At 43.7% G+C, this 16,879-nt stretch overlaps 1 protein-coding gene across 3 annotated transcripts; it reads right to left on the reverse strand.

Annotated features, from left to right (window-relative positions):
- Nucleotides 1–6,701: 6,701 nt before the first annotated feature.
- LOC147022261 (uncharacterized) lies at nucleotides 6,702–16,870 on the reverse strand. Of its 3 annotated transcripts, none has more exons than XM_085892976.1 (5): nucleotides 16,640–16,870; nucleotides 11,979–12,987; nucleotides 11,854–11,892; nucleotides 10,958–11,029; nucleotides 6,702–7,269 (listed from the first exon to the last, which is right to left on the reverse strand). In XM_085892976.1, the coding sequence occupies exons 2-5, from the start codon at nucleotides 12,894–12,896 to the stop codon at nucleotides 7,198–7,200; spliced, it is 1,101 nt and encodes a 366-aa protein (XP_085749102.1). In that variant the 5' UTR covers nucleotides 12,897–12,987; nucleotides 16,640–16,870; the 3' UTR covers nucleotides 6,702–7,197. The 3 variants fall into 3 exon arrangements, with proteins under 3 accessions (XP_085749102.1, XP_085749104.1, XP_085749105.1); XM_085892978.1 differs by lacking the exon at nucleotides 16,640–16,870 and adding an exon at nucleotides 16,298–16,624; XM_085892979.1 differs by lacking the exon at nucleotides 11,854–11,892.
- Nucleotides 16,871–16,879: the final 9 nt, after the last annotated feature.

A 16,879-nucleotide genomic window follows, 5' to 3' on the forward strand; every position in this document is an offset into this window, starting at 1 on the left:
CAGGGGAAGTCACACCCTCGACGGACTCTGTTAAACCGGGTCGCTCTTGCGATCTCGGTCCGGTGTAACCGAGCGGAATTACCAAAGTCCGTCTGTCCAAACGACAACTTACAACCCAATCGGCTTACTGGTTCTCCAGCACGAACCGTGCTGGGTCAATGGAAGAAAACACGGGCAACGAACTGGAACATTTAACAAGAGGGTTTATTTATAAGGGAGGGAGACAATACACAGAGCAGACTTGATCTCGAATAAAATGCAATGTACAATGAGCAATCAACACATACAATTCTACTTAACAGAGTGGCGCCACACACACACACACACACACACACACACACACACACACACACACACACACACACACACACACACACACTCACACACACACACACACACACACACACACACACACACACACACACACAAGAAATGGACCCCGTCGGGTCTTTATTGGACCCTTCGGCTCGAGAGGGAAGGCGAGCTGAGGGTCAAGGTCTGGTTGGGTACCTTTCCGCCTCGTGCGGTCATACCGACTCCAACCCACCATGGTGGGACTCGAACCCACGACCCAAAATCCACGAGCCCACGATCCTGGCTGCTCGACCACCACCACCACGAAGAGCCCCGCAAAAGACCGCAGACCACGATCGCAGACGACCACGACGACGGACCAAAAGCAATCACCACGATGACTCCTGTACTCTATCCTTGACGACCACTCTACTCTCCTCTTCTCTGGCCACTCTTCTCCTGATTGGATGGTTGCGTCGCGCGATTTGCCGGCTGTCCCTCATTGGACAGGCCCACGGTAGGCGGGGAAACTCTGAGGTAACTCGTCTCTGTATTGGTCGGGGGCTTCTGAGGTACTCCTATCCCTCATTGGTTGCGAGGCACACCCTTCTCGCTGGGCGGAGTCGACCTCACCCCGCCTATGCCCGTGGCCCCGAACACATGCGTAATGGCGATGATGGAGCGAAGGGGAGATTTAATGTAACAAAAACTCACAGTGCACACATGAAATTAACCCATGAGACAGAAGGACAGGACCCTGACTATAAACACATACTTATCGAAATAACTGAACTGTGGGGACTGCTGTCTGTCTGTGTGCAATGGCTTCCAGATTCGGAACAGCATCACCATGGGAGGAATAAATACATCACCCTTCCAAACTCACCAGTATCAGGGACACAAGATGAGACGATCTTCCCCTCTCTGATCTAAAATAAACAAAACTTGTAGCCTTGGCGAGTTGTATGCCAAATATTTAACCGAACATGTGTTCTGAAGACTGTCAAAGGTCCTATAAACTATGTGAACACAAACGGTGCTGAGACTTTAAATTCTCACCCTACCCTTAAATGGAACAGTGGAATGGAAGATTGGGAGCGAGGAAGACGGAACATTGTGACACTACCATCAAAAACAAATTGTTCCATAATCTGATTTCCTATTTGGATGTGGCTGTAGGTGTTTGAGAAAAGCTGTTTGTACAGGTTTAATGTGGCTTCTTGATTATGATTGAAGAAGGCAGGTGTGTGTGTGTGTGTGTGTGTGTGTGTGTGTGTGTGTGTGTGTGTGTGTGTGTGTGTGTGTGTGTGTGTGTGTGTGTGTGTGTGTGTGTGTTGCAGAGTAACTTGATATTGTCATCTCTGAAGCAACCTGAGAATAGTAATCTGTTCATTAGTGGGCCTAAACTTAGTAAAACGAGCCTGCTATTTTCTGCATTTTTTAGATCCTCGTGGAGGATCTCTAAGTCTTACTCACGTTGTTGTTCTTGTGGACTTTTTTGTTTCACAGCCTACAGTTTTCATCGAAACTTCCTGAAACTTGGCATATATATGTAAAAATTCCCTGCGCAGACAGTAACCATCTCCGATTTTGAAAATTCCTCCTAGAAAAAAAAGTTATGACGTCAAAATATCTCCGCTAATGGAAATCGGCTAAAAAGTTATCTCCGAAACTAGGCAAGCTTTTTGAATTCTGTTTGCGGGAATCGAACAGGGCATTGGCAGAGATGAATTACCGCACATATGATACATCACTGTGACGTCATATCAATTTTTATGATGTCATTCCTATTTTTTGACTTTTTGTTTCACAACCCAGAGTTTTCATCGGATCTTCGTGAAACTTGCCATGTATATGCAGAAAGCCCACGCACAGGCAGTAACCATCTCCAATTTTGGAAATTCTTCCTAGAAAAAAAGTTGACGTCATAATATCGCCGCTAATGTAAATCGCCTATACCATTATCTCCGAAACTAGGCAAGCTGTTTGAATTTTGTTTACGGGAATCAAGATAATTTATCGCAAATCTGATACATCACAATGATGTCATATTCGTTTTTATAACATCATCATTAAGAGGATGAGGATCTTAGCTCATTTGAGCTTGTTTTCCCAAGCAGTTTTCAACACATGAGCAAAATCTGCATGAAAATGTTGGAAAACATAGTCAGGAGGGGAAAACCGCTCAGTTGTCCCAAGCTGTTGAGGTGCCTTTTCTGCTTTATAACTATTCTCCTGTTCACCATTGTTCTCGGTTGCATCATCTTCCCCGATATACTGGAAGAAGCTATGTAAGTGGCAATAAAGTAACGTCACCGCTATGTAAGTAGGTTGGGTTATGATTACATATGCCAGATGTTTTTTTTTTAATATATTTATTAGTTTTGACATGACCACGTTTGGTTGGAGGCTCATTGGAAATTGAGGTGTTGGCTGCAGTACTTGAGGAACTCATGATGGCACAATTAAGATTCTGCTTGTATTTGCATCATCATGGAAATTGATCATTAATAACTGTTGATTGATTGCCATTGGCTGAGGCTGGAGGGCTACTGAAAGAACGAGCACCCATTCATTTGAGCTTCTTGCTAATTGCATCGACTGCCTGCATCTTTACTTTAGCTCCTTTATCGATCTTTACTGTCTATGCTGTGAAATATTTTTTTGGTTGATGCATTTTAATGCTGCTTTTATTTTATTTTTTGTAACTAATGTTGAGGCTCATATAAGAGCTAACACAGAGCATATAACAAAGGGAGCAGGAGACAAGAGGGATGGGAGAGGGAAGCACAAAACAGTGACAGGAGATATGTGTAAGGAAGAGGGAAGGGATGGGGTACATGGAGGAAACAAGATGGACACTACAGGGACTTTCAGGAAGGAAAACAGGGAATTTAATGGAGGTGGGTTTGGGGTGGATAAATGGGGGTAGAAAAAGACATGGTTTTGGATGGGGGAAGATAACAGATGGTGGTGAAAAGCTGTTTTGAAGACCTGGAGGGAAGAGTGGGATGGGTGGTAGAAGTTTGTTCCAGAGGTGGAAAAAAGAGGAATGAAAGAGGGAAGGTTAGCAGTGATTCTTTATTTTGGTAGTTTCACCAGAATGGGGTTGCTGGCGGACCTTCACTGCCCTGCGGAAATGTGGGGGGCACAGAGCAGGGAAGGGGGTGGGGGGGTGGCGAGACCGCAGAGGAGACAGTAGAAGACAAAGACCACCAACCTGCCTGCGGTAAGAGTGAGAGACGCAAAGTCTCAGCTTCATCGTGGGAGATACCAATGATCCTAAAAGCCTTGGTTTACACAGCATGAAGTCGAGAAAGGTGAGGGGCAGTAGCACCAGCCCAGAGGGGAGAGCAGTACTCTATCAGACTGCGGATGACAGCTTTGTGGTCAGGAGCTCAGGTGTGCCAAGGAAGGACTTTGCATGACGGAGGATGCCCAGACAGTGACTGGTTTTTTTTGTATACCTTGTCGAGGCTTGTATGAGAGCTAACACACAACACACAGCAAGGGGGGAGGGGGCATGAGACAAGAGGACCGGGAATGGGAAGGACAAAACAGTGGGGAACAGAGACATTAGATCTGTGGAAGGGAGAGGGATGGGGTGGGGGTCATGGGGAATACAAGATGGACATTACAGGGACTTTCAGGAAGGAAAGCAGGTGGGCTTGGGTGGATCATTGGGGGTAGAAAAGATCGAGGATTTGGATGGGGGATGATAAGAGGTGGTGGTGAACAGCTGTTTTGAAAGCCTGGATGGAAGAATGGGAAAGAATAGAATGAGGGAGTTTATTCCAAAGGTGGGGAAAAAGAGACATGAAAGAGTGAAGGTGAGCAGTGGTTCGTGATTTTGGTAGTTTTAGAAGGGGGTTGTTGGTGGACCTTGAACGCCCTGCGGAAATGTGGTGGGGACAATTCGCAGAGAGAGCAGGGCGGGCAAGGCTGGAGAGGAGACGGTAGAAGACAGAGACCACTGTCCAGCCTGCGGTGAGAGGCCCAAAGACAGCCTCATCGCAGGAGATGCCAATGATCTGAAATGCCTTGGTTTCCACAGCGTGAAGCCGAGAAAGGTGGGAGGCAGGAGCACCTTGCGGTATTCCATGACTTTGGAGGTCAACTTGGAAATGTGACTTTCCCAGGAAAGATCATAGCAGATAGACTCAAAAGCTTGAATGAAAGGACTTCAAGGGGAGAAAGGACTCTTTCGGAGAGACATAGTGAGAGTGTGGAGATTTGTCAGCATTGAAAGACATGTTCCAAGTGTTGGACCAGCTTGTGATTTTATCCATATCTGCAGAGTGAAGAAGCTGCTACTTGTCAATCTGAGGGATGACAGAGGGTGGAGTCATCAGCAAAGAGATCAAGAGGATTTTCCAGAGTTGGAGAGATCATTGATACAAAAAGAACAGGGCCCAGAATGCTGCCTTGAGGAACTTCAGCCTGGACAGGAAGAGGGGATGAAAGAACTCCATTTAGGGCCACACGGTAGCTGTGACAGGAGAGGAAGTCCGTGAGCCATGAATGGAGATGGCCTTTGATACCATAGGAAGAGAGTTTGGTGAGCAGTGCAGGGTGTCAAAAGCACGTGAGATGGCTCTGATTTAATGTCTGGCATTGAGTTCCTCCATCCATTGTTGGGAGAGCAGAAGCAGCATGTCCAGGGTAGAGTGACCTGGTCTAAATCCAAATTGATGATTGGAAATCAAGCCATTGGAGAAGAGGAAGGATTTAATGTCTGAAGCGATGATGGATTCCATGACCTTGCTGATGATTGGGAGAAGGTGGATTTGGGGTGTCGTTGCAGGGATCTGTTTTTGCACCTTTTTTAATGCAGAACCGTAATGTTTGCTGATTTACAAGCAGATGACCTTGAGCAAATAAGAGTGAAAAGAACAGAGAGAGGGTTGGCATTGCTTGGAGAGGGATATTTGTCCCTTACATTTACCAGAATTGGTGGTATAATGGTTAGAATCATACCAGACACCATCTTAAAAATTGTGCTGCTTCCTTGCTTCATTCTCAGCATTTAAAAATAGAACACAGGCAAACAACCATGGGTTGGCAACCATTACAGACTTGATGGGCCCAGTGGCCACCTATGTTGAATGAAGTTCCTTATAAGAGAACTCAAAAATTTTGATTTTTTAACCAACGATGGAGAGAGAAGCACTCCCGTTAGATAACGCCACGGGCACCTATTGTGTTCCAGGACGCAACTTCCCCCGAGGTCAACAGCCACATTTTTCTGTCAAGTCCTGTGTTGTCTTCCATTTGTCCATATGTGAATGCATGATTTGTTTGACAGGTCTACCATATGCTTTACAAACAGGAGTTAAAAAAAAACAAACAATAGGATCATAAAGGCTGAGGACTGTTGCCAATCTAGATCAAAGCAGGAATCTAATCTTGGTGCAGATTTTTTTTGTTTGTTTGAGAAAGGAAGTCATCTCTTTATCAAGCATTTGCAACAAGCTTCCTTTATTCAATTCAAAAGCACTTCTTCAAGGTTCAAATGCCTTGTTTCCATGAGTAAGTGCTGAGCGAGTTCAAGCTGGAACAAGGAGCATAACACTTGAGGATCAATAAATGATGCAATTCTTTCACGTTGTGATGTTGCAATCCTAGCCAGGCCCAGTTCAGAACCAAATGAAGATGAGGCATAATGAAACTGAAGACCGGGATTGAACCCCAAAAAAGTGAAGAGGAAACCTGGATAGGATTCGGGTTTAAGTCGCTCGTCCACAACCCTCAAACCCATCCAACACAATTGGACCGAAAATTTTAACTTTCTGCAGAAACTTCCCATTTGCTCTCGCATATTCAAACAGCATGCTTACCTGAATTTCTAATATTCAAACCACAAATGAAGCTCTTGTTTAAAACATTTTTTTAACCTCTGAATATAGACATGTACAGGATAGGCTGTACTTGTGGTGGAATGCCATATTGAGGCCTCTTAGACTCTTTGGGGCACTGTCATTTCTAGGAAATCAATATTTTGGTATTTGATATCAGCAAACTCTAAGAATGAGTGGTTGGGCTTCAGATTAAGAGTTTGAAGTAATGGGGTTGAAACGGTGCACCAAAACAAGCGATTTCAACGAAACCTCACGACCCCTTACCCGTTGTTCCACACGTTCAATTTGTGTTCTGCTGCAGAATCACTTTCGCCGGCTGACCAATTCGAGTCCAAGCATGAATAATTAAACAGCAGCGCATTTGGCGATTTCACCGCTCTGCTTGGAAAGTGTCTGTTTGCAGCGAAATCATGTCAGTGCAGTGTCATGTCATGAAATCGGTGGCTTGTCAGTGCAGTGAGGCAATAGGCTACATGGCCAGTCAATGTAGGACTACAATTACAGCTGTGCACACGTTACTGGCATGAACAAAAAATAAAAAACCCCACCACCATTGGCATAATTTGTATTGAATAAAAACAAACAAACATTGAAATTGGACCAAATGTAACTCGTCAAAGCAAGTATACCTGAGAAAAGATCTCACATTGAATGATATCATCTGAGAATGCACAAAGGCAACAAAAGCTCTCTGAAACATTTTAACAGTTCAGTCCACAATGTAACTGTCAACATGGTAGTGATATAGCACAATTCACACGCAACGCCATTACAGTGACGTCGCTTCATGAAACCTGACAGACCTGCACAATGCAGCCCAATGGATGCTTAAATTGCTCTTTCCCAGTGCTTAGCCGGCAACCGCGGCGTTGTCCTCGCTGCTACCAGTCATTGTGCCGCTTCACGCTGGTTTTCCAGTTCTGCGTCGAACTTTCGGATTGCATCCATGGCTGTGCTTCCTCAAGGGGGGGATCTTCACGGTGGAAGTTCCTGCTGACGTCTTCAACTCCTGGCTTTCGTTGGAGAAGCTGATTTTTTTCATTGCTCATTTCACATTAGTGGAACAAGCAGTGTCCCACTGTCCAAAGCACCTGCTACCCAGTGTTATGGGCATCACCTGAAACAAAGTAAGAACAAGAGGTGAGGAAGACGGCACATACTTTACACTCTTCCTAGGAACAAACCTATCACCAGGAAGTGCATTTTCCACACCCGTGAACATGTGGGCAATACCCCTAGGTGCTTACCTGGTCACGGCTGGGTAAGATAACCAGGGAACCACTGGTCGGCATGGATGACCCACAAAATATGTAACAGAGAATAAAGTAAATAACTATGGATTTTTTTTTTCATGCAGTGACCAAACTTTGGTACGTTACGGGTGATAAAGGTTGTGGTCAAGGTTCATCGAAATTGTGTGTGTGGTTTCAGAGAAGAAAGCAAATACATATTTTGAAGGGCACCCCCCCCCCCCTTCACCTCGATTTTTTTTTTCATGCCATGAACAAACTTTGGTGCATACACGGTGATGAACGTTGTAGTAAAGTTTCATCGAAATTGTATGCAGTTTCAGAAAAGAAGATGCAAGTATTTGTGGACAGATGGATTGACGGACGGACCATCGCATAAGCTCCCCGGAACGACGTTCCAGGTGAGCTAAAAAAAAAAAAAATAATAACTAGAACTGCCACTTTATAACTTCTGGCAGTGATGACCGGGTACCCAGTCCGTCCGCCTTTGACACAACTGATACAACATGAGACTTAAATCATAGTCGCAAAGTTTCGCATTTATCGGATAAGCGGTGCCAGAGAAAACATTATTTAATGGTGATACAAACACAGGCCTGCTTCGAGACGGCGCGGAACAGACGAGTTACGAACCGGGCAGCACAAAGCGTTCAATTTCCTTATTACTGGCGAACAGATTCAAATAATTAAATAATTCTGGCTGCCAAACCGTGTAACCGATCAAGTTGAAATTTTAAACTTTTGTTTCGCATGTCGGCTAAATTACAAATTTGAAGTTTCGTATATATAGAAGCAGCAGTTACAGAGTAAACATTAATTAATATTTATCCTTCAATCCAAGATGGCGGCCAAACCATGTGACTTGTGACATCATAATTTTCACCACATGTGCAAACACGATCGGAGATGATAACTGCAAATTTTCGCTTCGCTAGGTTAAGCAGTTCCAGAGAAAACATTATTTAATATTTTTCTTAAAACCAACATGGCTGCCAAACCCTGGGCCCGATCCCGTTGAAATTTCAAACCCTCATTCCGCATGATTGTTCCACCATAAAGGTGATGTTTCACATTTGATGCAGTAGTTCTAGAGTAAACATTAATTAATATTTTTCCTTCAATCCACTATGGCTGCCAAACGTTGTGTCGTACCTCAAAAGGGGGTGAGAACTTTTTATTCGTCATGGAGAGGCGGTCATAGTGGTGGAGTTTCGCCTGGATCTGTTCAGTCGTTTCAGAGAAAAAGACGTTTTAAGATATTATTTTTCAATCCAAGATGGCTGACGAACCATGTGACCTATGACATCACAAATTTATATTCTGCTTCCAACTGGGTATTGGAACACGTTTGTGAAGTTTCGTGTTAATCGGTAAAGGTGCGTTTTTCTATCCAAGATGGCCGCCAAACCATGTGACGGCAGAATTTTTACCACGCGTGCACACACGATGGTAGATGATAATTGCAAACTTTCGATTCATTAGGTTAAGCGGTTCCAGAGAAAACATTATTTAATATTTTTCTTAAATCCAACATGGCGGCCAAACCGTGTGACTTATCAATTCGAAATTAACAAACTTATATCGCCTACGTGTCCCGAATATAGTTCTGAAATCTCCCCTTCATCGGACCAGCGCTTCTGGAGAAGATGTTTGAAGGTTTTAGGGTTTTTTCAAGATGGTCGCCAAACAATGTGACCGATCAAGAAGAAATTAACAAACTTGAGAAAGGACCTCATGGGGAATATATGTGTGAAGTTTCATCTTAATCTGTCTTGCCCTTCTGGAGAAGAAGATTTTAAAATTTATTCATTTTCAATCCAAGATGGCTGCCGAACCTTGTGACCTATGATATCATAAATTTAAATTCTGCTTTCCATCGTTGACCCGAACAAGTGTGTGAAGTTTCGTCTAAATCGGATAAGGTTTATTTTTCTATCCAAGATGGCCGCCAAACCATGTGACTTCTGAGGTAAAAAATTTTTTGGCATGTATGCAGACTTGAGGGAGGAAGGCACTTGCAAATTTTCGCTTCGATGGCTTATGAAATTCCAGAGAACATTATTTAATATTTTTCTTAAATCCAACATGGCAGCCAAACCATGTGACCTATCACTTCGAAATTAACAAACTTGCATCGCATACATGTCACGAATATAGTTCTGAAATCTCGCCTTCATTGGACCAGCGCTTCTGGAGAAGAAGATGTTTGAAGGTTTTAAGGTTTTTTTTCAAGATGGCCGCCAAACCATGTGACCTGTCAAGAAATTAACAAACTTGAGAAAGGACCTCTTGGGGAATGTACCTGTAAAGTCTCGCCTCAATCTGTCCAGCCCTTCTGGAGATTTTTTAAAAAAAAAACACTAAAAAACAAGATGGCGGCCGAATTACGTCATCGATGACGTCAAAAAAAAAACATTTTTGACGAATTTTGGCGTAGATGACGCTCAAAAAATTTCAGATTTTTCCTATACGGCGTTCTACTTGACGAATTTTCACCGGTATATCGCTTCACCTATGACGTCACGAAAAATCACACGTGTTCCCCATAGGGAGCTTAGTAAAATGTATCAAACGAAAAATTTTTCCATTGCACGGTTTCCGAGATACAGATGTCCAAAGTTTATCGCTTTTTTCAAGATGGCGACCGCACCACGTGACCAATGACGTCATAATTATAACGTGATTGTGCTATCAAAAAAAGATACAAACTATGGTGAAAATTTCCTGTCGATCGGCCTTAGTGTCCCAGAGAAAATGATTTTTAAAGCGAAAAAAAAAAATGAACCAATTGCTTAACCCTGCTTTTCGCTTCGTGTGTACAAGGTCACTCCAACAATAAAGTGAGTGTCTCTGAAGCTGCACAGCACATCCCAGTGTTAACTCCAATGCTTCAGGATGCCTTCATAACGACCTGTGCAATGCAGCGAATGAGGAACGAGCAAGAATGCATTGTCGAAGAGATGGAACTGTCGGTTGAGAACGTAAATCATTCTCTTTTCTAACATGGGGAAGCGCTCAGTGCAAGAGAAGTCGATGGTGGAGAAGAGTTCAGCTTTTCTTGCTCAACAAGTCAGAACTTTATGAGCCTGCAGAGTTAAGGATATGCATTATTCGCTATCTCATGATGGTGAACACGAAAGGGGACAACAGACTATTTGATACTGTGAAGAAGACGCTGACGGACAAGCACGGTGTTCTTTTTCCGATTGCACAGTGTTGCGAAGACCTTCTAAAAGGCACTTGTCAAGCACAATTATTTTGTATCGTTCCATGGATAATTGAGGTGGCAGAACTATCAATACTCACATGATTGATGCTAAGAAATAAACTGCATTTGGAATGCTGCATCAATACTTTACTGTCTGCAGTTCTACCACGTTTGACTTTTCCACCCAAGCTACGATTACTGGCATTTTTCGCATTTGGAGTAAGCCAGTTTTCCTTGATTTCACATCGAGCAAATTAATCTACTCATTCTCTGCTTTGGTGGAGTGAAGATGGTCAGGATTTTGTACATAATGCGGAGTTGGCAATTTAATGTTTTTTTTTTTTTACCTTGTATGCCACATCGGTGCATGTTTTACCCGAGGCCAGATCAATTCCTTTCTGGAGGGCAATCCTTCGAGCCTGCAACACAAATAAGAGAGGGCAAATTGAGTAAAAGATAGGTTCATCAACTTGGATCATAACTGAAGTCAATTATAATGACCAATTATTTGGGGAAAAAAATGTAATTTATTTTATTTCCAAGCAGAACCAAGACCCTGAATATCGGTTATTAGCAAAAAGTACGCGTCCACAATGGGGGGAAAAGTTTAAGTTAATCTGTCAATTTAAATTAATGTCTAGCCCATGTTACCTCCCACCCAAAATTTAATCTGTACCTCGAGTTTGGAGTATTTAGCTTGAAAGATGTGGCCGTGCATAAGAAACAGACCCACAAAGTGGGAGAGAGACGTGTGTGTACTCGCAGAGCCTTCCTGTCGCTTTGCTGATGGAATTAGTCGTGTTTGCAAAATATTTTTGGCAAGGAGAAGGAAAGGAAGACAAATTTACATGTGCATTGTGCTTTAAGCCCTCCCTGTCCCTGTAATCATGTCCCACTCTTCCTCCCTCCTATTCATCCTGATGTCCCTTCCCACACGATGACAGGCCCTCCGTTTTAGGTTTTTTTTTTGGGGGGGAGGGGTGTGTGAGAAGGTAAGGATGACAAATTTACCCATGCCAAGTTAAAAAAAAAAAAAAAAAAAATATATATATATATATATATATATATATATATATATATATATATATATATATTTTGGAACTTATAAGATGTGGACGTGCATAAATAACTAATCCACAGAGAAAGACGAGACGTGTGCGTGGGTGCACGTGCACGCGTACGCACACACACAATTGATCCCGTCTGCTTTTCATAAATGCACATGCATTGTTTAGTGAAGCACCTTATCAATACGTCGTTTTTCTTTTCGTTCAAAGGGTTCCTGCAAAGAAAGTGAAAGGCGATCACTCATTGCTTTAAATATGGGGAAATCCGAACAACCAACGCGCAAAAATTAGAATAGCGTACACTTTCGTCGACATTGGTGTTCTCCGATGGCAATGCGGTGGTTTTTGAGTGCCGATGAGTGCGATTCGCCGCTCTTGCGTTTTTCCTTATTTTGCAAACGGTGCCAGTTTCATCGTTCCCTTTGAAGCCTTCCATCGAAGTGTCCGTGGAGCCATTGCCTTTGCACATCTTGCTCCTTTTGGACAGTTTCCTGCTGTTTTCACAATGTTGTGGAACAACTTTTTGTTCAGCATCCTTGTCATTTCCAAGTAAAGCTCGGTCACCCTCCTCATGATCAGTATTCAAGTCACCCGTCTTCTTTTTCTTCTTTTTCTTCTTCTTGCTCTTTGTAGGATTATGTCCACATACCTTCGACCTCGTCTCTTCATTTACCTCAATGCCTTTCAGACTTTTCTTTTGTGTTTTTTCTTTTGGTGTAGTGTCAGAGTTTTCCTTCTCATCTTCACTGCTGATGACAGTTATTTCCATAACAGATTGCGCATCAAATTCTTTCTCCTCTATATTGTCACTCAGAGACCCCTTGTTCGCGACATCCACGGCAGCACTTTTCCTTCGTTTCTTCTTCAAATGACGTGCCTTCTTTTTTTTCTTACACAAAATGGCATCAACTTGGACTTCGCTTTTGGCCTTCTTCGACGTTTTTTTCCTTTGCGTGACTTCCGCCTCCGATTTTACGGACGTTTTGGCCTGAGACGGTCTTGGCACGTGGCAATCCCCTCCATCGAATCCCAGGTCCTCGATTCCACGGCACATCGGCGGCACTCGGTGAATCAATTTACCTCTTTTTTTGTTCAACTTCGTTTTTTGTACTTGTTGCGCAACTGTGACGCAGTCCTTAAAACCAGCATAGCCTCTCATTGGCTGGATGGTTAAATCATGTTTTTTCTTCTTCTTGTTCCATTTCTTTATCTCTTTCATCGACACAGCACAATCTCCTCACGCTTGAAATCGAGCAATCTTCTCACACAGTGGTTTTACCGCGCGTGTGCAAGTATTGCGATTGAATCACCTGCAAGCACAACGAAACATGCATGGTTAAACAGGTAAGGTTACATTTGTTCAGTAATCAATTTGAATCGTACCAACCTTACAAATCCACCAAATCCCACATTTCATATAAAAATAGAAAATTTAATTATTTTCAATCAATTTGTAAATGGTGTTTTTTGTTTTTTTTGAAACAAAATATTTGATGTACAGTGCTGTATTGTGGTCCCTATACAATACAGGATGGTGATGCATATGTCTTTTACCTCCTGCTACTCCAGGTATGAAGATTATGAAAAAAATTGCTCGTCTGTCTTCCCTCTTCAGCCTTTGCTTCAAATTCGGCCACCGTTCAACTACTTAAAAAGATGGCTACCATCATTCCAATGCATAAGGAAGCACAAACAGATAGTCTCAACTACGGACCAGATAGCTTGCTTCCAATTAGAGGAAAAGTCATGGAATCCATCATCACATTGAACACCTGATTACCAATTTGGATTTATAAATGCTGCCTCTCTCAACAATGAATGGAGGCATTGAATCTTAAACAAGGTCAAAGCTATCTCCAGCACATTTGCAACATTCGACATAGTCGGGCACGATGCTTTGTTTTTCATGCTTCCTGCCGAGGGCATCCAAGGCCACCTTTCCTTACAATATCGTTTTTAGCCCCATCTCTCAATGGTGAATAATCAGGAAAAAATTAAATAATTATTGTGTCCAGATCTGGATTCAGATTTTCACCAAAATTGAATCAGTTCTTCCTAGTGACACTCCCAACCTGTCCAAGTTTTGTGGGAATCCATCCATAACCTTTTGAGAAATTGTGCTCTGTATTGTTTTTCACAACAAACCTCTCTCTCTCTCACGACGGTGAAGAATCACAAAATTCTCAGATCCGGATCTTCACCAAAATCAAATCAATGAATCCTTTTCACACACCCGACATGACCACAAAGTTTCATCCAAATCCGTCCCCAACTTTTTGAGACATCATGCAATGTCGTTTTTAGCACCATTTCTAAATGGTGAAGAATCAGTTAAAAAAAAAAAATTCTCAGATTCGGATCCACCAAAATTTAGCATTGCTGTCCTTGGCCAGTCACACACACACACACACACACACACACACACACACACACACACACACACACACACACACACACACACACACACACACACACACACACACACACACACACACACACACACACACACACACACACATACACACACACACACACACACACACACGATTGCTTGAAACCTGTGGCCAGAAATCGTGACAAATGAACAGACGCTGCAGACCAACAAACCTTTTTACAAAACTTTTCGCCAAGTTATAAATTCCCACTGTGGCTCGATGTTCCACGAGCCTGGATTTTGTAAACGTCTCCAGAATTGCCCATGATGTAACATCAGGAAGGATTTTCCATCGGAAGTGGCGACGGATCGGTGTGCAGTGCAAACGACTGCTATCCTCCAGCCCCCAGTGGACTGACAAGACATCTGCTGCTATATCAAACGGAAGACCAAGTAAGAACCCGAAGCAGTAAAGAGCAAAGATGGAGTCATCAGGAGGAACCTGGATAGGATTCGGGTTTCATCCGCTACTTATCAACCCTCAAACCCATCCAGGTGCTGCCAAGTGAGCCTTAGAGAAAATAATTTCTACAACAATTCACTTCTCCAGAGAGAGAGAGAGAGAGAGAGAGAGAGAGAGAGAGAGAGAGAGAGAGAGAGAGAGAGAGAGAGAGAGAGAGATAGATAGATAACGGAAGAGGAAAAAAAAAAAAAAGAGATGAAAGAGAAGAAAAAGCAAGAATTAGAATGAATAAAAAGAATTGTGACTAAATAAATAAATGAATGGATAAGAAGAATTGTGAAAGAAACAAGAACAAAGATGTCGGGAAGAACTCGAATGGATGTATTGCAGCAGTTACTCCCCAGGATCAAACCCAGCAGAGCCTGTTGTTGGCTCAGTGGTTAGGGTGGTGGCTCGGGATCCTGGGGTCCTGAGTTCAAGCCCCGTTGGCTGCTTGAATTAATACACACCAGGAGGTTAACTCCGCCGACCTCAGAAGGATGACAGGCTAAGTGAGTACCGGTGTACTGGGCCCGGTGTATGCCCCGGTTAGAATAGGTGTACCATATCCCTGTGTCGTAAGAGGTGACCAGGGTTGCGTCAGGAAGGGCATCCGGCGTAAAACATGTGCCAAATCATTATGCGGATCATAACAGATGATCCGCTGTGGCGACCCCTAACGGGAGCAGCCGAAAGAAGAAGAGGGGTTGACTCAGCCTGTCATCCTTCCGAGGTCGGCGAAATGAGTACCAGTTCTAGTGTGTGTACTGGTAGAGGGGCACGGCATCAGCGACACAGTCGCGTTTCAAGAAACAAGTGCGTGGCCGTACGTGCAAAAAAAACAAATAATAAACTTTCAAACCATGTGCCAGAAACAATCACACAGGCTGTTTCTTCGCTCTCGCGTGCCTGTACGTGTGTGGCCCGAAAGTTCGCATATCGCAGTCACGATTATTCGCAATTTAGTATTAATGGCCAATTATTCAATTAGCGCCAACGTATTTTGCCTTTTCGCAATGTCGTCGCAAGGAAAAACAAAAAGAGAAGAGAAGAGAGAGAAAAAAATTTTTACTTCCTGGTTCGGAGCATACCGGCTCACTCTGATGTTACCGAAATTTATGCACCGTCTAATATGAAAACGATCATAACTTGGGGCATTGTGTTTATCTATAAATGCGCATAAGAAATCGAGTAATTATTAGAATACACTAAGTCATCACTCTCCGGAAGCCCGTACGTTGTAACCCGTAATGGGGAACACGGCTGAGGTTCCCTTCCCCCATCGGCCACGCCCACGCAGCAACGTGTCTTGTCATTGGTTTGGTAAATAAATGGCCGTAACTTGGGAACCACTTGTCCGATTAATATCAAACCTTGAAAAGGCACATCGTCAAGTCCCCAGCAATATATCTGGCAAGTTTCAATTAGATCGGACCAGTGGTTGTCGACAAACAGCGGTCCCTCAACAAACACACACACACACACACACACACACACACACACACACACACACACACACACACACACACACACACACACACACACACACACACACACACACACACACACACACCTGGAATTATAGATAGATGATAACTACCCCGGCAGCTAAGCTGCCATACGACCACCAAACGCAGCAACATGTACAAGCTAATAGAGCGTAAGGAGGGTCAATCAGGGAGGCACACAACACCCTGCACTGGTGCAGTAACGGTCCAGAGGACGTCGACGAGCTGCACGCGACCTGTTGCTGGATCCTGCGCGCGAAGAAGAAGAAGAAGAAGAAGAGCGCTTCGCCGAGGTCAACGGAACCTTGGGCTTGCACGGCGCAACGGGGAACCACGTGATCCCTCACGAACGGATTCCCGCGCAAGCGCAAACCACATCATTGTTATAAGATAACGTGAACAAGGGAGAACAAAGGCGCTTGACGCACATGACGCCATTCGGCGAACATCATCATAGGTTGCGCGAACGTTTCAGCAGCACGTATGGACGTGATCGTGCGTGCAGACCCCGAATCACGATACATCGACACGAGACGGTAAAAGCATCCAGAGTAAAACAAATTCACAATGATCTTTACCAAACACGAAGGTCCCTTCCTTTTCTTCCCCCCCTCCTCGAACAACATGACGGGCTTCCTCCGATTCTCCCTCTCATTGGATCTTCATCGTCGTCTTCCTCATTATATGGAAGTAGAAGGTCGGCAGTGACGGTTAAATCTCCCGATCGTTCAAATTTCCTGCGTTTCTCCCACTCGCGGAATCTACTGCAAACTACACCGCTTAGGCCGTCATACGCTGGTCCAAGCTGTCATCACGTG

The sequence above is a fragment of the Eptatretus burgeri genome, chromosome 8 (assembly GCF_056783735.1).
Source record: "Eptatretus burgeri isolate ZD-2024b chromosome 8, Ebu_testis_v1, whole genome shotgun sequence".
Lineage (NCBI taxonomy): Eukaryota > Metazoa > Chordata > Myxini > Myxiniformes > Myxinidae > Eptatretus > Eptatretus burgeri.